Source organism: Alexandromys fortis, unplaced genomic scaffold (assembly GCF_014885135.2).
Source record: "Alexandromys fortis isolate MF-2015 unplaced genomic scaffold, M_Fortis_MF-2015_v1.1 scaffold_17, whole genome shotgun sequence".
NCBI lineage: Eukaryota > Metazoa > Chordata > Mammalia > Rodentia > Cricetidae > Alexandromys > Alexandromys fortis.
In genome coordinates this window covers 1,627,902-1,649,572 of record NW_026067896.1, presented here as the reverse complement: position 1 = coordinate 1,649,572, position 21,671 = coordinate 1,627,902, and the positions used below count along the sequence as shown (strand labels likewise).

The following is a 21,671-nucleotide window of genomic DNA, read 5'->3' as shown; positions in this document are numbered from 1 at the left end:
GGCTAGAGGCATAAGTAAACAATACATTCTTTCTTCCTCTCGTGTCTCTCATCAGCAGAGCACAGTGGTCTGGGACGCACACTGATCGTTAGCATTCACTAGAAAGTGCAGGAACAGAAGGATAATGAACCCGAGTTAGAAAAAGGAACCTGTCCAGTCAGGCACTTGCTTCTGTGAGAAGCAGAGAGAGTAAATGATATGGTTTGACTTTCAGATGACTCACACTGAGGTTGGGATGGGTGAGAAGGAAAAGTTCGCCACAGAGCATCATTCAGACGCCAGCCATCACCGGCCGCCCTGGGAGTAGCTAGTGAGGGTTCTAGTGGCTGGGCTGGGATTGACTTCCTGGAGGACGATGTTGGCAAGACAATAAGGGACCTGCTGTACAAAGGACGACAAGTTGAGTCCAATTTAAAGTCTGATAGGTCTAAAAAAAAAACCCACAAAATGAACTTCTCAAGGTGCTTTCTGCTGAAGACATGGAAACAGTGAGTTTGGTGTGGAAGGTGAATGGGATAGTTTTAAAAGTCCTTCCCAGAAATGATGTTTAAAATGACATTACTGTGTACGTGTGAGCATGTGGGGGATGGTGGTGCAGGGTGCAGGCAAGGGTGCCATGGCACATGTATGTGTGTGTGTGGTCAGGAAACCTTGTAGGTCTATTTTCTCTCCACACCTTTGTAGTCATTGGGACTGTGTGGCACTGACTCATGGCCTCATAGTGACGTTTCAATGACTTAGTTTCTGTAATTGCTGCTATTGTCCTGTCCATTCTGAACCGTCAGAGGTGGATATTGAATAGATGAAACAAGTTTACAGTTGTGTACGACTTCCTCTTGTTCACAGAATTTGGACTGATATTCAATCCATACACTTGGTTCTAACCTCTAAGAAAACCTTGAACAATTCTTCATTTAAGAATATTCTAATAAAAATTAGCAAACTGATTTGTATAGTTGCGAGATAGTGTGTGTGTATTTTAAGTTGAAATAGTATACAAATGAGTGTGTAAGAGGTCAAATTACAATGGGTGTAGGGCTGTTGGGGTCCGGGAGAAGGACGAAAGAAAGAAAGTAAAAAAGAAAGGTAAAAGAAAGGAACTCTTTTATCTTTTCCCAAGCTCCTTAACTAGTGGTCAGTTTCCCAGGTTACCCAACAGGTCAAGAGCAGGACCTGGCGCTCTAAATTGTGCACTGAGAGATCTGCAGTAAATATTTTCTGTCATTAGACTGTAATTATTGTGCTTGTACACAATCAAAATCAACCAGAATTTCCAGAAGTATCACAGCTATTGGAGTTACAAATGGCAAATGGTTTGGTGGCTAGGGGAACATAACTAGTAAGAACAGCTAATAATTATAAGTAGACGAGCGAGGGAAATGTGGGCAGTTATACTTCAAACGTATTTACAAGAAGATTGGCATGTATCCTTGAGGAATCCAGAGAAATGAGTCAAACCTCAAGCGCTCCTCCTCCAGCAGAGCAGGTTTTAGATAGGGAAAGTCTCTCCCGCAGCTCTGGTAGCACCGCCTCTTTCTCTGAGCTAGCTGCGACCAGGAGGCTGCCTTCCTCTGCGGACACCGCCCATCCCTCCCCGCTGCGTTAGACCCCGCCCAACCCTCCGGAACGCGTTCGGCTCCGCTCATTCCTTCTCGGCCGCGTTCGGCCCCGCCCACGTCCCCGCTCGGCCGCGTTCGGCCCGGCGCACTCGCTTTCGGCCGCACTAGGCCCCGCCCACTCCCTCTCAGCCGCGTTCGGCCCCGCCCATGCCCCTCTCGGCCGCGCTCGGTCCCGCCCACCCTCCGCTGGCTCCGCTCTTCCCAAGCTCCAAGCGCAGGCCGCGGCCGAGGGGCGGGGCGGCCGGGAGGAACCGCGTTCAGGAGCGGGAGGGAGGTCCGCCGCGGAGTTACGGGAAAGTTGGTCCGAGTTCCCGGGAGTTTCCCGGTGTGCTCCCCCGTGTTCGGCCGGTTGCTCCCAGGCTCCTTTCCTCCCCACCTCCCTCACGGTCCACTCGACCCCTCTCTCTGCCACCGGCCGCCATGGAGCAGCCGCCGGCGCCCAAGAGGTAACGACGGCGGGAGCGGGATGAGGACGGAAGCCGCGGGGCGGGGGCGGCTAGGCCAGGCCTGCTGCGACCCTGTCCCCGCCTGCCGGGCGCCGAGCGGAGCCTGGCCCAGGCGCCCTCGGCCCAGCCGTGCGCGTCCATCCGCGAGGCCCGGGGCTCCGAGGGGACACCGAGTCTCCGCTGCCCACCGCTGACGGGGCCTGGCGCGCCGCAAGTCGGAGTGACCCGCGCTGGGCTCCCCGCCGCTCGTGGGGCTTAGGAGGGTTAGAGTGGCACATTCACAGAACCTGGAGACTTAGGGCGAGGACATCAGTGCACGCTTTTCTTTCGTTTTCTCTTTTTATTTTTTTATTTTTGGTCAAGTTCTTCATAATATAATAAACCCTTCACCTTCAGAAGACGGATTGCTTATTTACAGTTTAAGGAATTAAGTATATTAATAGTCACGCAGAATGCAACACACTATGAATATTGCCGCAATGACAGGTGCTTCTCCCCCTCTCAAGTTCTAAAGAATTTATGGATACAAGACTGGAGGAATGTTAAGTCAGAACCCCTCCCTCATACAGTTTTGCATGTAAAAATAGTGGCACTTTGGTATGCTATGTATTGTTTATGTTTAATCTTGGACATGTTGGATGCATATGTGTACAGCATGTTTGAACTAATGATTTCAGCGATCTTAGGAAGCTCAGGAAGTGCCCATTGATAAAAGTTCATAATGAGCTCTGCCCCAAGAATGAATCAGTTAATTGCTTGATGCTGGATAAAACTTCGAACCTCACTCTTCCATTTTTAATTTGCACAGCTCTCTCCAGAGAGCCGTGTGGTGAAGAGTAGACTTCTTGTGCTCTGATAGCCAGAGATCTTTAGATGCGAAATGTCAGACTCATGAGCACGGAACAATTAAAAAGGTGGGGACTTTGAGAATGAGTCTGAATTGTGTGATTAGATACGTGAGCCTTGGGGCATGGAAACCATCTGTTCACACGCAAGAAAAAGGGAGGCTGTGGATAGGTTCCCAGAAGGGACAGGCTATCCATCTGAGCCCTGGATGGATTCTTTATAACATGTTATTGGTGCCTGTCGCCTAGGATTCACCAGGTACTCCCCTCCCCACCAGTACAATAGAAGAAAACATGAAACTTAGTTTTTTCTTTCTGTTTTGAAGGGCAGTAAGGGATGTGTGTGTGTGTGTGTGTGTGTGTGTGTGTGTCTGAAACCATAGCATAGGCCGACTTAAATGACTGAATCGAAGTAGAACCTCTTTATTGTTGTAAATGGTCAGTTTCAGTATAGCTGTAAGAGAATACATGCACTTGACATCGGTGAATTCTGACCATCAGAAGTTGGTGTGATAAGTTCCTTAGTGGTTTATACTTTAGAAGGTGGTGGTTGCCAATAAAACAGACTTATTTCTAGCTTTACATTTTTTTCAGAGACTCATCATTTTAATCTAGGAATGCAATTCTTTTAGCTCTTATTTTTTCTCCCCTCCTGTGTTGCCAGTTTGGATGGGTTGAAGAATTCCCGCCTTTTACACAGGAGTAGCCGGAACTAGAAGGATAGATAGTTCTTGCCCAGGAAAGCAATTTTTTTTAAAAAAAAATTAGGTTTTGTTTGTTTAATGTCCTCGCTTCCCACCAGTGTGTGTGTGCATGTGCTTGCATGCATGTGTGCATGTGTGTGTGCGGCACTCGTGTGCACACTCTTGTGCATGTAAGCCCATGTCTTGTGTGGAAGTCAGAACAATTTGGAGGAGTTGCCTCTCTCCTTTCACCAATGTGAATCCTGGGGCTTGAATTCAGGTCGTCTGGTTTGATGGCAAGTGCCCTTACCTACTACTGAGTTATTTTGCAAAGGATATGGGATGCTAATCTTTTGTATCTTAATATCTTAGTGTTTTTCATAGCATTTGCAGATTCACGATCTTTATGCTCACACCAACTCTATGGAGCAGACCGGGTTACAGAAAACATACAGATATATAGGTGAAGATACAACAGGTTTGCCTGATAGAAGCCTGGGGGCCACTGACGGGGAATTTCTGTGCTGTTCTTTTGATCATCGCAGTCTAATAATAGAGTATAGCTGCCATTTTTGAAGTGGTATTGTTTGCCAGGAAATTTAAACATTGTGACTGGGGCTTTTTTTTTTCTTCTGAGACTCACTAGGCTGTGCATGTGTCTGTGTACTTGTACAAAGCATTGGAGAAGGTTTATGCATCCTCGACCTTATGGTCTGTCATTGACTGAAACAGTATTATGTAATGTGATCGGTACATCCCCCTCCTTTAGTTAGTCAGTTTGAGAAATAGTAATCCTAATCCTACCACTTACACTAGTTCCAAATTCAAATGTCATCACCAGTAAAAATCTATCATGGGAATTAAACGGGCTCGCTTGTCAAAAGCACTTAGTAAAGTGTTTCATAGTGTATTTAGTACTAGGTCATTGTTAGCTTGTGTTTACTCATAAATGAAGCTCAGAGAGATTAAGTAACTTGGTTAAGTAAGAGTGCCAAAATATTTAGTCTGATGGGCTGCTAAGGTGGTGTAGTCCATTATTACGTAGAGTGGTACCTTTTATAATCCTGTAACGTAGTAGTTACCTTTTCTCCATCTTGGTGAGGGTGCCGTGCATCCTTTCTGCCTGGAGTAGCGCCTGCTACCCGAGCATTCAAATGTGTTCTCATGGTGCTGTGTTTGTTGCCCCTGCCCAAGCCCACATGACCAGTTGCTGCTGCTCAGTTGGCATTTTGGTTATTTCATGTGGGACTAGCCCTTCATGATTTAAAAGTTTGTGTATTAATTTTTTTTCTCTCCACTTCTCATTGATAAGATGACTGCTGTGTTTCAGAAGTGTCATGGCACACAGGGATTGCAGCGGTACCTCTGAACTGGCCAAGTGTGTGTTGTACTTTTCAAAAATTGTTTAATAGTTGAGACATTTTAACAGCCAAAGAGCTGTATCTGGGATAGTGGCAGGGCATGGGACCTGCATTCCAGACCCTTGCCTCCTTGCTGTCTTGTAGAACCAACACTCCATAGAACACAATTTGCTTCCTTTTGTCCTGTGTGTAGCTTCCTTTGCTTTTCCTCCTCTGTTAGAGTGTCGGGCATGGGGCTGGGTTCTGCCCTGTAGTCTAAGTCCCCCTGTTACTATGCGACAAGGTGAACCTGGCCTCATAAAGCTTTCCTGGTGTTCTTTATTCAGGCTGTAAGCCATGGGTGCTCCCAGTTTAACGTTGGTCCACGTGGTTCCTTTAGAGAAGTTTGTGTTAGCTGGTTGTGGTGTGCGTGCCTGTAATCTTAGCACACAGGCTGGGAAGGGCAGATCACTGTAGATTTGGGGCCAGCCTGTACACAGTGAGTACCTTGCCACCTTGGACTATTGGGTAAGACAGTCTCAAAAAAAAAAAAAAAAAAAAAAGGAAAAGATTGTTGTTGTTATTGCCATTATCATTTTCTTGTGTTCTGTCTTAATGTTCCGTCAAGGCCTGCTTTATAAAGCGTCTTCTCTGGGTCCTTCTTTCTACCCCAAGAAGCCTCTCAGGATTTTATCATGTGCTGTCTCCTTTTCTTTTTCTTTATTACAAAATTTTATGCATCTAAAACTTAGTGAGAGCCAATTTACAAAATATTTGTGTATCAGCACGGCACCCAGCTTAAGAAATGAGATATTCTGATATGTGTGTATCAGCGCCCAGCTTAAGAAATGCTGTATTCTGAATGTGTGAAGCCCTCTGTTGTGTGTCTCTCGGTTGCATCTCCTTGCCACACCCAGAGGATGCCACCTGAGGTGGGCATTTGACATTTTTATACACGCCTTTATAGAATGCATGACCATTTTCTTTTGCTGTCATTCTTTTCTGGGAGTTGGAGAGTCTAGCGTGCAGCCAGGCTTTAGAGTCACAGCTCAGGATTCCCAGGCTGTCCCGTGTGGCACCTCTCGTCTTCAAATTCTCGGACTCGGTGTTCTTAGCAAGGCTGTGTGAAACATAGACAACACATGTAGCTGTCCCTGTCGTTTATTCCAGGCACCACAATGGTTTCTAGATGCCCAGAGTTTTAAGTTTTGTTATACTGGACTTTAGAAACGTGAGAACTCTGGTTGTTGGAAGTATATGTAGTTTAGTATAATTCTTGTCAAAGTGAGGATAGATATCCTTGCCCGGGAGACATGATTTACCAAATGGATCTTGTTCTTCAGCCATACTTAGGATTGGCAGTTATGTAAATTTAAAATTAGCTGTCAAGGGAGTAGCAGGGGAAGTCGGTGTGGAGCAGCGGGAACAGTGGGAAGGGGAGTGAGTAGGCGCTTGACGTGCACGTTCAGGGTAGCTGACGTCTTTGAGCTCAGTTCAGCTGTAGGCATTAAAGAAATGGTATGCTGTGAATGGGTAGTTTGGGAGAAGTAAGGTTGGTTGAAGTAAAAGAATTGGGGATTCAGAGTATATTTACATAATTAAAAAATGAAAATATTCTTAAGTCAGATATTTCTATTAGTGGCTGAAGCTGGAAAGTGTTATATGGAATCATAGAAAGTACTCGTGTGTCCTGAACATGAACTAGCTTGTGGTGTCTGTGTGCCGGATCCGAGACTGGGAGTTAGAAGTGTAAATCTGAGAAGTCTGAGCACTCGGGCGCGGGAATGGTGGCTAAAGCAGCATTGCTGAAGTTGATAGCCCGACTGTCACGACAGCGTGCAGAGGTTGCAGTGAGGGAGTGAACTTGTCTGTCCAGTGATATGTTGGTCCTTGTTGTGTCCTGTTGCGCAGACTGACCGAGGGAAGAGCTAGAGTTGTCTTTGATGAACTTAGAGAACTCTTACAAAGTAAAGCAGACAGCCGACTTAGGGAGAAGGGGTTAGGCAAGCTTCCAACTCCATTTAATTCTAGTCTGTTCAATTCTAACTTTTGTGGCACTGGGGACTCAGACCGCAGAGTCTCATATATGCTGGCACACACTTGTGCTGATCTATACTCACAGACCTGAAACATTCACATCCAGAATCAGACAAGTGAATGAAATAGACTTTTCTTTTTGGAGGGGATTGTCAAGGTGGAGTATTGAACACTTCCAGGGGAGCAGGCTTGAGTTGTCCATTGGGACAGTAGGCGAACCGCGCCTCTAGGTGGCTTTGAGTAATGATCAGCTTATCTGCTGTTCTTTAGGAATGAGGCCTAGGCTTGGTAAACACTGAAGTCATTGCTAGAAAAGTAAAGGGGCCGGGCGGTGGTGGTGCACACCTTTAATTCCAGCACTTGGGAGGCAGAGACAGGCAGATCTCTGTGAGTTCAAGGCTAGCCTGGTCTACAAATTGAGTTCCAGGAGAGCCAGGGCTGTACAGAAAAAAAAAAAAAAGTAAAGATAGTTGAAAGGAGCTTTTCTGAAGTGATCTGTCATATGTGTTTATTTGTGTGTATGAGTTATATACGTGCACATGTACTTGCACATGTACGAGCCAATTCTCTCCTCCCACCGTGTAGATCCTGGGAATTGAACTCAGGTTGTCAGGCTTGCTGGCAAGTGGGTTTTTTTTTATTATTAAAAAAAAACTAATCTAAATGCTCATTCCCTAAAGCTTTAATAGTAACGGGTTTCCCTCTCCCTTCTCTCTCCCCTGTTACGCTCCTCACCCTGTTTTTCTCGTTCCTCCTCCGTCATGGCACTTGTGTCCCCCTCCCCTCTCCAGAGCTCCTTCCCTCACCCCTTGTCTACTTTCCTGGCTTCTATGATCACTCCAACTTATACACTCAAACCGAAATATTTGGAGCTAAGATCCATAAGTAAGAGAGAAAATGTGGTGTTTATCTTTTTTGCCCTGGACTACCTCATTCAGTATAATATTCTTCAGTTCTGCCCATTGACCTGAAGAATTGTGATTCAATTGTTTTCTTTACAGCTGTGTATATATACCACATTTCCATTATTCACTAGTTGATGGATATTTACATATAATACACACACACATACGGGGGGGGGTAGTGTTTAAATGGAGTTATCTCCCATGGAGGATAATGTTCCCCTCTGGAGCTGTAGACTATAAACAAAAAACCCAGTGCCAGGCAAGGGATCACTTCTTTTGACTTGTTGGTCAGGGGTTCAAGAGACCTCCTGTGGTAGTCTGAGTATAATTGCCCTCCGTAAGCTCATAGAGATTGTCACTATTAGGTGTGGCCTCTGAGACCACTTCCTGTTGCCTACAGGAGGTACTCTCAGCTCCTCCTCCAGCACCACGTGTGCCTGCATGCTGCCATGTTCCCAGCCATGATAATGGCCTGAACCTTTGAACTGTAAGTGAGCCACTCCAATTAAATGTTTTCCCTTATAAAAGTTTCTGTGTTCATGGCGTCTCTTCACAACAGTAGAAACCCTAACTACGACTCCTCCCAAACAATATAGAGATTGCCATTGCTCTTGCTTCTTTGCCAAAACTTGAAGGCAAGACCCTAATTGCTGAAGACACCACACCCTTTGGTCCAGGACTTGGAGAAATCAAGCTGGTATTGACCTGGAAGCCTCCTCCTAGAGGGCTGACCCTCACAGATAGAAGGTGCTGTGCAGCTGCCGCGGGAGAGGAGTTATCAGCAGTCCTCCATAGCTCTGAAGCCTGAGAACCATAACAAGACCTGTGGACAAGTTATCCCCAACAGGGCAATAGTGGCACTTATGTCAACTGCCTAATTGGACTTAGCATCTGCTCAGTAGGGGAGACATCATTTCTACTGCTGTAAACCTAGCTGAGAGCCCATGGCTGGAGAGGCTGTACACCCTAGGGGAGAACCTATTACTATCATTTTGCCAAGTTACTATAATTTCCAACCTCTTTCTAAATACTTATAGTTAAGTGCCAATCTTGTCCTTGACTGAAGAAGCTGCGTTTTTGCAGCAAGCAGATGGAGGCTATTACAGAGCAGAGCTTCCCAGCTGGTCACAGTTGTGAGTCCCAATGTTGAGGATAGGTGGTAGGGAATGCTCAGCCTCAAATGGGACGCGTCTGTTGCAGCTCCTGCACTTAAGGCTCAGGAAATGCCATGAAAGAGGGATGGAGAGAACCAGGTGACAGAGGACTGCTAGAGTGTGTCTTCTGCACATGATGACAAGACACGTATGGTTGCCTGCATAGGGTCTGCGTGAGACCATACCTGCTGACATGCCAGCATGGGTGGAGGAAAAGTTCACAAGGCCCCATCCCTAGATGAAGAGCCATAGATTGTCCAGAGCCATCGAGCGAGGGTTTTCCTCAGGACAAACTCTGTGTTTGCCCAACCCTAAGTGATCAGCCCTAAGCACAGATGGGCAACAGTCAATTGGATTCATTAGGTTGTTTGCATGTTACGTGTGTTTAATATTATACCTATGTATTATATATATATATATATATATATATCAATAATAATTACAGAAGAAGAGGTTGTAAATTTGAGAGGGGGTTGGGGAATGGAGAGGTAGAAATTATTTAAATACAGTGCACTCACCTATGATATTTTTGAATTAAAATTAAAAAGCTTAAGTTGAGTCCCTCTAGTTTGGAGTGATGGGGGAAAAGTGAGCAGTTATAATTTGAAGACTTAAGAAAACTTAGTTTGAAAGAAGTCTTTGTTGAACTAGAGATGTCACATCAGGTGACCATACATTAATGACTTTCAAAATACATTTTTTGAAACATAAATATAGCAATTCCTATGCATGTGTGTCTATATCTCAAATAGAAGTTTTATGAAATCTATTTTCTGATTTCTATTTTTTGTTCATTTCATTAAAAATATGGTCTTATACCAAATTATTTTCATGATTCACTAGTGAGTTATGATTTATGGTTTGGAAAACTATTGTTGGTCTGTATTTTAGTGCTGGTCAGGGACTGACTTCATCACCATCTCCGTTGTACTTGGTAGAGGTGATGACATCGCCAGGGCTCCTAGACTGGTGGTTCCGTGATGACTTAAGATGCTGTGGAAACATTCTTTTAAGATTTTAGGAAGGGAAAAGTTGATGGAGACTAAGGATACTAATATATAAAATTACTGATAGGGGACTAATTCTGTATGCCCAGTTTAAGGGTGGGAAATGTGAGATGATGATCTGTGATACTTGATGGTTTATAAGGGACTATGTGATGTGTGACATTTGCTGTGAGGCAAAGGATGCTGGGACCTCAGTTTCTGACTCTACGGCTCCACCATCTGTAGTGATGAAGGCTCTCGGCTCTTTCCATTTTCCTTCCCTGAGAGGAAATGCACGCTCTCTGCTAGATTGTCTTTTTGGTTCCAAGCTTCCTCTTCGCTGTGGTTTTTTCTTGTCTCGTGAATTAGGATTATTCTAATTTCAAGAAGCTCAAAGCTCTTAGAACAAAGAATCTATATTTAAAACATTTTCTTATAATATCATAGTTTCAAGTTGAATGAATGGAAATAGCAAGACATGTCTGAAGTGATGTTTATTATGTACGATGAATATTAAAGTTCAGATTACTTTGAGGTTTTGAAAGTACATCAAAGATTATGTCTTAAAAATTAACTTCAGAGGAAAATGAGGGTTGCCAGGATGATAACTGATAATTAATTGTACAGTTACCATTGCTGGGTTTTGAATTTATCTATGGATTCATGTGACATTTTTGTAAATAAAGGTGAATAAGATTTTCAGTACTCAGAATGTGGATACACACATGCATATTGGGGAAATTGTTAAGTGTTTGTTCCAAGGATGTTTTAAATATCCTATTTAAGACTTAGAATATTATACTCTGTCCAGGTCACTTTAGTTCTCTGAAATCATCAGACCGAGCGTACTATAATTAGAAAGGAATGCAAGTTGCACTCGTTGAACTTCATTGAGTAATTATATTATTTGAGGAAGACAAACTGAAGATAACAGAAAATTTTCTGAATTCTGCCTCTCTTGAGCCACATAATATGTTGGTTGTTCCTTCTCCCATTTCTTGTGACACTGGTTTTCTTAGTGATCACTCATGGCTTACAGCTTTTGGACTTGGCTTCACACTTATGCTTATTATTCATACATTCAGTAATTATTGGTTGATTGCTCTCTGAGTGATGAGTGGAAAGTAGTGAGTGCATGCACGTGCATGCGCGCGCGCGCACACACACACACACACACACACACAGCTGGAACCCTCCTAGGGAAGTGGAAGGAGGCTTTTCTGATGGGTGACGTGTAGACGCAACAGGACATTGAGAAATTCAATTGGAGGGCGGCAGTGGTGGCAGCGGTGGTGCTGGTGCTGGTGCTGGTGGCAGAGGGAAAGCTATGCAAATGCCTGAAGGGGGATTGAAATGAGGCCATTATGGCTGGGTTGTAAATGGGAGAAAGTGGTTGGGATGATGTCAGACAGAGACGGGCAGAGGCAGTAATGCCAGCGATGGAAGGAATGTGGATTAAACCAGGATGTTGTGGGCTGTCATTAAAGGGTTTAAGGGAGGGTTTTAAGAAACTTACATTTTAAAAAGACCATTATGTTTACTCTGGGCAGATCATGAAGGGTTTATAATAAAAACAGAGGCTGGAGAGCTGCCTCAGCAGTTAAGAACACGCAGTGCTCTTGCAGGGGACCTGAGTTTGTTTCCCAGCACCCACGCGGCAGCTCACAACTCTCTGAAAATCAGTTCTATGCAATCCAACTCCCTCTTCTGGCCTCTGTAGGCACTAGGTATGCACACAATGTGCATACATATATGTAAGCAAAACACTCATAAAACATAAAATAAGAGTGCACACAGAGAAACAGGCAGTGGAGAGAGGAGAAGAGGATAGGTTTATTTATATTTTGGATTTAGAAATGAAATATTCACTGATAGGCAATGTGTAGTGAATGAAGAAGGCAGAATAAATCCTGACTTCTTGTTTGTGTTTGAGCAACTTGGAAGTTAGGGTTGGGGGAAGTAAAAGCACAGGGTTGGCTATAATCTCTGTCTTGGAATTCCACACTGCCAGAAAAATTATTGGTATCAGTCTGAAGTGTGATATTAGGGGATTCCCTCCAAAGAGGAAGCAAGTAAGTAGGAGACAATGGGCACTAGCTTCGTTTTTTTTTTTTCTTCTTCTTGCTTTAACCGGATTAAAGAATAGAAGCATCGCTAACTTGTTTTAGGTATGTTCAGATGTGATGGTGACCTGCTGTGTACCAAACACTGCACAGAACAGCTGTATTGCAGGTAAGCTGCTCTAAGATAGACACGTTTCTAATGACCAGGCAGAAGCACTTCTCCACAAAGTAGCCATTATCTTGGCGTTCACAGAATAACCTGTAGTTACAACAGGACCCCCTGTCCCTTTAGTCCTCTGTCCGTCTTCTCATTGAACTAAGGTTGTCTGGATTGCAGCTGCTAATGGTTAGTGTTTATTTCTTTCAATTTGTTGGTGTTGCAGAATGGTGAAAATCTGTCTTGACTATTTTGATTTCATTTGATACTGGAGTGTATTTATGAGCCACTTCCTCTCACTTTCTGTTTGGTTCTCCAGTGGTGTCATTTATGTAAGCATACAGGACAGAGGCTTGCTTCTTTCCGGTTACTTCTTATGCCAGCTTAAGGTAATGACTCAGGTCTCTTCTTCCTTCACAAGGAAGGTGCTGTTGAGGGTGGATGGATTTTCACCTGCTGCAGTTCCTATCTTTAAGCTCAGACAGTCTCATCCTTTGTCAGTCATTTTAGGAGAGAATACAGCCCTGAGGGGCTTTGATTATTTTCTTGCTAACTGTGACAAAACACTTAAGGCTCATTTGGTGTATTTCCTCTTCCAGATTTGGAGTTTACCATTTTTCCAAGAAGCTCTGGTTTCTTTTTTGTGAAAAATGGTATATTAAAACTCTAATCCTGGCACTAATTGTAGGTAGGAGAACCCAGTAAGTCTTTCAAACGCCAGTACATTCTGTCAAATATGATGGCACTAACAATTTTGAGCTAGTGTCCTTAATAGGAATGGCCCTCATAGGCTCATATATTTGAATGCTTGGTCATTAGGGAGTGTCACTATTAGAAGGTGTGGCCTGTTGGAGTAGGTGTGGCCTTGCTGGAGGAAGTGTGTCTCTGGAGGTGAGCTTTGGGGTTTCAAAAGCTCAAGCCCTGTCCAGTGGCTGTCCTTGCTGCCTGAGGATTTAGATGTAGAACTCTCAGCTCCTTCAGCACCATGTCTCCTTTTGCCAGCATGCTTCCTGCCGGGATGATAATGGACTAAACCTCCAAACTGTAAGCCAGTCCTAGCCAAATGTCTTCCTTTATAAGAGTTCCCGTGGTTATGGTGTTCTTTACAGTAATAGAGCATTGATTAAGACAGAGCTCCTTTCTGCGGATAATGTATAAATCACATGTATTTGTAAAGTTTGAGTCAGAAGTTGGGTATGTATGGACTCATGGCACACTAGAGACTGTAGACTTTCACTGTTCTCTGTTTACTCTGATCTGAACTCTCAGTTTCACCTTTAAATGTTTTAGGTAACTACTTGGAAGTGCAGAGTCTAGAAAAAATAAAAGACTTACTATTATTGGTAATGTCAGATTTTAGGCCTTAAGGTTTGAATAGAGTTTAGCTTGCTGTTTCTTCTGTAATTAAAAGGGTATCTGTGTACAAAGTAAATGTAGAGAACTTTAGAGTTCTTACATTTTCAACACCTATATAGTTTAGATTATAGAGACTGAAGATATTTTATTGCTTTGAACAAAATTTGATATGTTTTTCTAGAGATTAAAAAGATTCTAAGGAATGGAACCGCCGTGGAACATAGAGAAGTGTGTAGTCAGACGTTTTGCTCACCTGCCTGTTCCTAAATACCTGGCAGCCACTTTCCAAATAATTGACTCGGAGGCTTAATATAAACCGTAAATGCTGGGTCGATAGGCCAGGCTTGTTACTAGCTAACTCTTATACTTTAACCCACATTCCTTATTTATGCTCTGCTGGGTGGCAGTGTTTTTGTTAGCAAGGCATGTTCATCTCCTGCTCCCTCTGTGTGTGGCTGGCACCTCCTGACTGCCCTCCTTCCCATCATCCTGAGTTTGGTTGCTCTGCCTATACTTCCTGCCTGGCTACTGGCCAATCAGCGTTTTATTAAACCAATCAGAGTGACAAATCTTTGCAGTGTACAAGAGGATTGTCCCACAGCAGAGGTGACCCTGGGTGACATTGCTGTGTAGTTGGATAGCACTGAGGGGTCAAGCAGAGAGATGTCTGTCTGTACAGACTGCTTGTTCATGACACCTGTATACGGCACTGAATCAGAAATGATGTGAAGGTTCTGTTGGGTGTTGATCTTGGGTGCTATTTCAGTGATGTATAAGTGGTTAGTGTTTGAGGTTTGGGGGAGTAAATGAGGACTAGGTGTGACGTGAAAAGAGTTCCTTTGACAACTTATGTTCTTCCCTCTGTGGTGGATCCACGGGCACATCATGGTCACTGTGGTAAGTGTCATATAGAAGCAAGCTCCCCTCTGAGTCAATATGTCTGTAGCCACGGCTGGCCTTGAACTTGCTGTGTAATGAGGATGGCCCTTGTGTAATGAGGATTTACAGTGTGCATTTTCAAGTCTGCTTTGTCTATATTTTCTGGACCTACAGATTTTGGAAAATTAGTAACCAAGAAACTGACTGCAGTAAAATGCTTCATGGCAGGGAATATCTAGCCTCATGTAAGTTTCTTATAAGATATTAAAAAGGAAAGATGTCACTTTCCAGCTGATTGTTAGTAAAATTCATTCTCAGAAAACAAAACCAGAGTTTAGGGAGGAAGCAGAGAAAAGAATCAAGGAATCAAATCTTTTCTCTTTTAGCTCCTTGTCAGGAAACTATCATTTATTAGATTTTTTTTTTTTTTTTTGGCAAAGAGCCCAGTCTGAGAGGAGACAGAGCTAACAACACTTTTATTTTCTGAAAGTTTCTTCTACTTTATCTGTTTTCTTAGGTGGTTTAGGCCATTGTAGTGGCAATAGTTAACTTAGTTCCCTGAGTTGATACATTTTCTAACGGTCAGCACATTATGGAGCACGGTGCTTGAGCATCAGAGTCAGGTAGGACTTAGTTCTGGGAACCACAGCTTTTCCGCACTGCCCGGCCAGCTATTGTACTTTTCTGTCTTAGTGTATTTGTAAAATGGTGGCTGTAATAGTACTTTTTTGGGGGCTACAGGGCAATTAAATAAAATATAAGTTGTAAAGTGTATGTCTTTGAAGATAATTTCCAAAATGTTTAGAATATGGGGTTCTGGTATTGCCTGTGTCTTTAGGGATATTCATTACTCTCCGAGGGCTTACGAGGACAGCTTTCACTTGGGTACATAGGAGTCTAGAGATAAACATTTACTGAACATTTATAAATTGTTTAGCTTCTGAAAAGCAAAAAGGAGCAGAAAAAAATGACCCCTGAATTTTATTAGTTGAATAAAAATGTACTTCCGGTAGTTGACATAGAAAAGACATTTGCTGTTGTAGATTCAAGTCATATTTATCACTGTGTATAGCCTAGAGAATGTTTCTTGTTGAGAATATTTTGATTCTAAAGCCATGGCAGAGAGCAAACTCAGGTCCTGAGAAGTGCTGTGCTGTGATGCTTGAGCAACATGTAGCTGCAGCCTCCAGCTTTGAGGTATGCATTCGGACAATGTGCCCGAGACTGGGGAGCTAGAACTGGCTGAATAGAAAGCCTCCTGTATGTCTTCAAAAGCTGCAACTAGGGCAAGTAACCTAAATAAAAAAATAAACAGAAAGATGTCAAATAAACATCTTAAGATTTCAGCTCAGAGCATTGGGTGAACAAGAACAAATTCAAATTAGCTGACAGAGATAGATCATAAGTAGCAAAGTATAAATGACTGGAATAGAAATAGAAACTAAATACAAAAGGTCAACGAAGAGCTGACTCTTTAAAAAGACAGAATTGACAAACTCCTATCAAGTTAGAGAAAAAGAACAGTCGGTAAGATGAAGAAGATGGGGACATTTCCATTGACAGCACAGAAGAAAAGAAGGTCACAGTGAATCCCACTGCCTGCGAGGATCTTAGTGACAAAGAATCTAGACCTCACAGCCTTTCTGCTGTGTTCTGTAAACACATAGAGAACCATTGCCACTTTCCCTTAAGTTGCGACAAAAAGAATCAAGAGTAAAGGACTTGAAAAGAAAACTTCTCTAAAGAAGATACACAAATGTCCACATCCTCCATGACAAGATGTCTGGCACCAGGAATTATACAGGAAGTGGGAAAAGAACCATTAAACACTGCTACATTCTTTAACCCTTTAAAAATCTGTGGCTGGAGAGATAACTCTGGCTATGAGTGCTTGCTACTCTCTCTTTTCTTTTTCATTAGTCCTTATGTCTTTAATTGCAAGTATTCATTGCAAAGGGTCGTTGGTCTGGTTTGAGTCCTCTGGTTTCTGCTACACCATCAATGCTGGGCTCTCTTTGGGCTTCTCTTGGATTTTCTCTTGTTGCCCTGTGTCATGGAGTCCTGCAGCTTTGATCTGCAGGAGGTGCCCCTTTAAGTGCTCCAGCAGGTTACAGATGGGGTGCATGTTGGGGTGGGTCAGCGCATGGGTAGATGCAGGGTTGGTCGGCCCACTAGCTCTCCCCTGTCCTCACCACCAGGTGAGCTCTCTGGCATTGCCTCTGACTAGTTTGCCCTGTGCAGTGATGAGCAAGAGGTAGGACTGGTTTTTCTGCTCTCATGTCCTCAGGATTAGCTCATCAACCCCAAAACCATCAGGGCAGGCTCTATGTGTTGCCCAGGCGAGATGAAGGGGCCACGGGCCACTATCCCAAGTGCTGCAGCTGGTGAGGGATAGGGACAGCTCTCCTGCTCTTTAGAGCTTAGGACCAGCTCTTCCACCGGCCTCAGGTGGCAGGGTGGGGGTGTCTCTTCCTCACACATGCCACCATATGCCAGATGAGAGACAGTGCCAAATCTCTGAAGTCATGATTTTGTCTGGTTCACCGTCTCCCATCCCACAATTCTACTGTGCTGCCCAGATGAGGTACAAGACCCACTTTCCAGCTGCAGCTGGTAAATTGGAGGGTCTGCCGCCTTGCCTGCTGCAAGTGGCTGGGGTGAGAGGGGGTCTTGCTACTCTTGGGTTTTTAGTACCCAGATGGCAGCTCATTTCCAAGGAATGTAACATCCTCTTTTGGCCTCTGAGGGTATCCATGTGGTGTGTGTATACAGAATGGTGAAGTACTCACATACATAAAGAGAAAAACAAACTGTGGTGGTTTTAATAGGATTTAATAGGATTGCCTCCATAGTTTATGTGTTTGAATGCTTGGCTCTTGGGGAATTGCACTATTAGGAAGTTTGACTGCATAGGTACAATACCTTAAACAAGAATAGAAACATATATACAGTATAACAAAAATAACTTTAAATTTATATCATACAGTAATCCACATCAGTGTAAAATATTTGAGACTAGTGGTTGTTCAAAAGTAGACTCAACAATCCACTCTTTTATCCCATTTCTATACTATGTCTTTACTCTTTGGGGTACCTACCACTCAGCTTCCAGATCATTCACACATGGAGTCTTATTCAGTCTTATAAATGTCCAGCCTTAGCTTGGCTTCTTACCAGCTTTTCTAAACTTAAATTATTCCAACTACCTTTTACCTCTGAGCTTTTTCCTTCTCTTACTTCTGTATATCTTCCATTCACTCTTACTCCGAGTCTGGTTGGGTGTCTGGCCCCTGATATTCTCCTCCTTTCTTGCTCCTATTCTCTCCACCTGCCAGCCCCTCTTACCTTTCTCCTGCCTTGCTCTTGGGCATTCCGCTCTTTATTAAACCATCAGGTGTTCTGGACAAAGAACCACAGCTTCACAGAGTTAAACAATCGCAGCATAAACAAAAGCAACACATCTTTACATCATTAAACCAATGTTCCACAGTGTAAACAAAAGTAACCCCCTTACAATCATATTCTACAACAGTACTTCCAGCCCTAGATCAACTTCTCAACATGAAAACTTGTTTTCAGCCAAGAGTGTTGAAAGCAGGCAATGTAAAAATTATTTTAAATTAAGCCATACATGAAAAGATGTTTTTTATTTAAAATACCAGAAAGAGGAAATAATAACAAACGGCAGAAAACATGAATTGTTTAACAAAGTACATCACGTGTTTTCACTTGACAAATACTTCGGAGACGTGGTCTTTGCTTAAGTTCAATTAGTAACCTTTTAGTTCTATGCTAATGGAAGAGGTTTGTATCAGTGTGTGCTGCTAGGCACATGAGGGACACCACTTGGATGTTTGCTTTATAGCTTTCATATTATTTGATTTTAAACACCTGATTATATGCTTATTACATTTTTTTGTAAAAGCTTTTAAGGAAAGTATTTTCTTTCTTTTCTTTTTAAATCTTATCAGTAAGCTAAAAAAGCTGAGTGAAGACAGTTTGACTAAGCAGCCTGAAGAAGTGTTTGATGTGTTGGAGAAGCTTGGAGAAGGGTGAGTACAAAAACAGGAAAGTGTCTCTTGGATAATGACAGCATCTTCTCGTCAGCTGGAGTATGTCTGCTGGAGCTCAGCACTACTAATACCAATTCAATTTGGCAATTAATGTCAATTTTTAAAAATCAGATTATGATAGATATGGTAACACTGCCTTTTAGAGAAGTAAGCTCTCTCCCTCTTTCTCCCTCCTCCTCCCTTCCTCTTCCCCCTCTGTATATACATACACCCCCCACTCAATTGTTTGTTTGTGACAGGGTTTCACTGTGTAGCCCTGGCTGTCCTAGAATTCACACTATAGACCAGGCTGGCCTCAAACTCATAGAGATCTGCTTGCCTCTGCCTCCCGAGTGCTGGGATTAAAGGTGTGCGCCACCACCGCCCGGCCTCTACCCTAGTTTTTGAGGAAAGATACAGCCGCCTCTTTCCCCAAGTGTGACTGTGATCATACTGTATGAAGTCTCTTCTGAGAGCCTAAGCAGCAGGATGTAGTATCGATTCATTTGGTTAACCATCTTCTTGACTGCTTGTGACAATGCTACTTATTTTAAACATTGTAAATTTGGGAGTGATTATTGCATGTTTATAATGTTAGGAAACACAGGGAACCTCTATGTCTTGTTCTTTTCTGAGGAAGCAATGTCATGAGAAGACCATGGTCTCTGGAGTCAGAAGATGAAGTGTGGACCTGTTAGTTATGAGTCTGTATCCTTATCTTTCAGTGATGTGAATTATATTTTTTCTTATAATAGAGAGAGAAAAAACACCTTGATGATGCTTATAAAACCCTGTCATAGTACCTGGTGTTCTTTTAGAACTCAGTAGCTGTAAACTTTGGTTTGCAGCTGATAATTAAATTACAGAGGACTTCTTTCTTCATTGTGTCTGCTCTGTAAAGTACTGAATGTTTAGTTGACAGACTTTCAAGAGCTGAAGTGGAGATTAAGTCCTTTTATGTGAATGAGCATGTGGTCTTTCTCTTGAAGGGACAATATGGAAAAAAGCGTTTGAAGGGGTTTTGGCTGAGGATTCTCTACTTACTTTAGTGTTAAATGGTTCACAGTAGCTGGGTGTTGTGGTGCCCATTTGAAATCCCACTCTTTGGAATATACGATCATCCTTGGCTGTACAGTATGTCTAAGGGCATCCTGGACTGCATGAGATCCTGTCTCAAAAGAATCAAAAAAGAAAAAAAAAGGTTCACAGTGAAAGTCTTCCTGGGACTTTTGCTTGGTTGATCTTTTTCTCTTAACCTGAGACTTGGGCGTGGATTGTTCTTAATTTTCATGCTTGTAATTTCCTTTTCTATCTCTTTAAGCTGCATTTGAATTGACAAACCGTAAGTTAGTCTGCTTGCCTCCTTCCCTCTCCTCCACCTCTTGCTCCACCTTCCCATAAAAAATAGCAACTCATTTTCTTTTTATATAATAACTTTTAAGTTTGTAATTTGAACACTAAAGCTGCTTCATTAACTTATTTTTTCACTTTTGCTTTTGATCATTTACATGATGATTTAAGTTAGAAAATACAGTATGCAAAATGTGCATAAAAGTCACAGTAGTCTTTAATACAATGTTTGATATGAAAAAATAATGTCTTGGCTTTCTTTTTAAGGTCTTATGGAAGTGTTTTTAAAGCAATACATAAAGAATCTGGTCAAGTTGTTGCAATTAAGCAAGTACCTGTTGAGTCAGATCTTCAGGAAATAATTAAAGAAATTTCCATAATGCAACAATGTGACAGGTATGAAAACATTTCATTTCCTTGTGTTCATTTTGATGACTTTCATTAGTTCTATAATAAGATGTATTTTTTGCCTATGTAAATTGTTCTGTCATGACATCGCATTGGAAACAAGACCAGTATTAAAGAACTTGAGGGTAACTTTGTTGAATTGCCCTTTGGATTTACAGCTCTTTGCTAGGAAACAGGGATGATATAGAGGAATGCAGGGAGGGGAATAACCAACCTTTCTTTCTTCAGGAAAATTTATGGATGGATATTGTGTTTTTTATATTAAGTAGCTCGTCTTAATTCTGTATTACATTTTTGTTCTTGTTTTCTTTTTTTTTTGTTTTTTGTTTATTTGTTTTTTTGCTCTTGTTTTTCTATGCAGAGTTTCCTATATAGCCTAAGACTGGGCTTGAACTTCCCTGTAGCCTAGACTGGCCTCAAATTTGGAATCCTTCTGCTTCAGCCTTCTGAGTTATGGAATGATAGACATGTTCTGTCCTATCTGACATAGAATTGTTTTTTGTAAACTGACTCATTCAACAAGCACTTATAAATCATTTCCTATTGAACAAATACTGTATCAGGATCTAGAAGTACTAAGAACACTGGGGTCAGTAAATGTGCGCTCTCATCCTGGTTCTGTGGTAGCTAGGTGACAAAAGACAATTCATGTAAAATCTCCAGGTCTGTGCTTTACAGTGGGCACGATCTTCTATTTCAGTGTTGTGGCTGGCCTTACACTCACCGTGGAACTCCCACGCCTCCAACCTTAATTTCCTAATGCTGGGATTATAGGCTTGCACCACCACTCCTGGCCAGTGAGGATACTCTTGATCATCCCGTAGCTAACACTATTCTAAATTATGAATAAGAATATTAGTATTCAAATATCTTTCTGAAGAGTATGTAGTTTATTTTCTGAAGTTGTGTCTTAGGGTCTCTCTCTTTTTAAATATTTAACTTTATATGCATTGGTGTGAAGGTGTCAGATCCCCTGGAACTGGAATTATAGACAGTTGTGAGCTGCCATGTGGGTGCTGAATATTGAACCTGGGTCCTCTGGAAGAGTGGCCATTGCTCTTAACCACTGAGCCATCTCTCCAGCCCCTGGTAGTTACAGTTTGCTATGTTTAAACCCCGTGATCGAAGTAGCGTGGGGAGGAAAGGGTTTATTTGGCTTATGCTTCCATGTCACTGTTCACCATTGAAGAAGTCAGGACAGGAACTCAAGCAGGGCAGGAACCTGGAGGCAGGAGCTGATGCAGAGGCCATGGAGGGGAGCTGCCTACCGACTTGCTCGCCATGACTTGCTCAGCCTGTTTTCTTTCTTTCTTATTTATTTATTAAAGATTTCTGCCTCCTCCCCGCCACCGCCTCCCATTTCCCTCCCCCTCCCCCAATTAAGTCCCCAT

The 21,671-nt window shown here is 42.7% G+C and overlaps 1 protein-coding gene across 4 annotated transcripts in view; it reads left to right on the top strand.

Annotated features, from left to right (window-relative positions):
- Window positions 1–1,769: 1,769 nt before the first annotated feature.
- The window catches only part of Stk3 (serine/threonine kinase 3), a 307,706-nt gene continuing 287,804 nt past the window's right edge, over window positions 1,770–21,671 (top strand). For all 4 annotated transcript variants that reach the window (XM_050161781.1, XM_050161789.1, XM_050161795.1 and 1 more), the window contains exons 1-3: window positions 1,770–2,065; window positions 18,442–18,522; window positions 20,140–20,268. In XM_050161781.1, coding sequence (XP_050017738.1) covers window positions 2,040–2,065; window positions 18,442–18,522; window positions 20,140–20,268 — 236 coding nt within the window. In that variant the 5' untranslated portion in view covers window positions 1,770–2,039. The remainder of the gene's footprint in view (window positions 2,066–18,441; window positions 18,523–20,139; window positions 20,269–21,671) is intronic.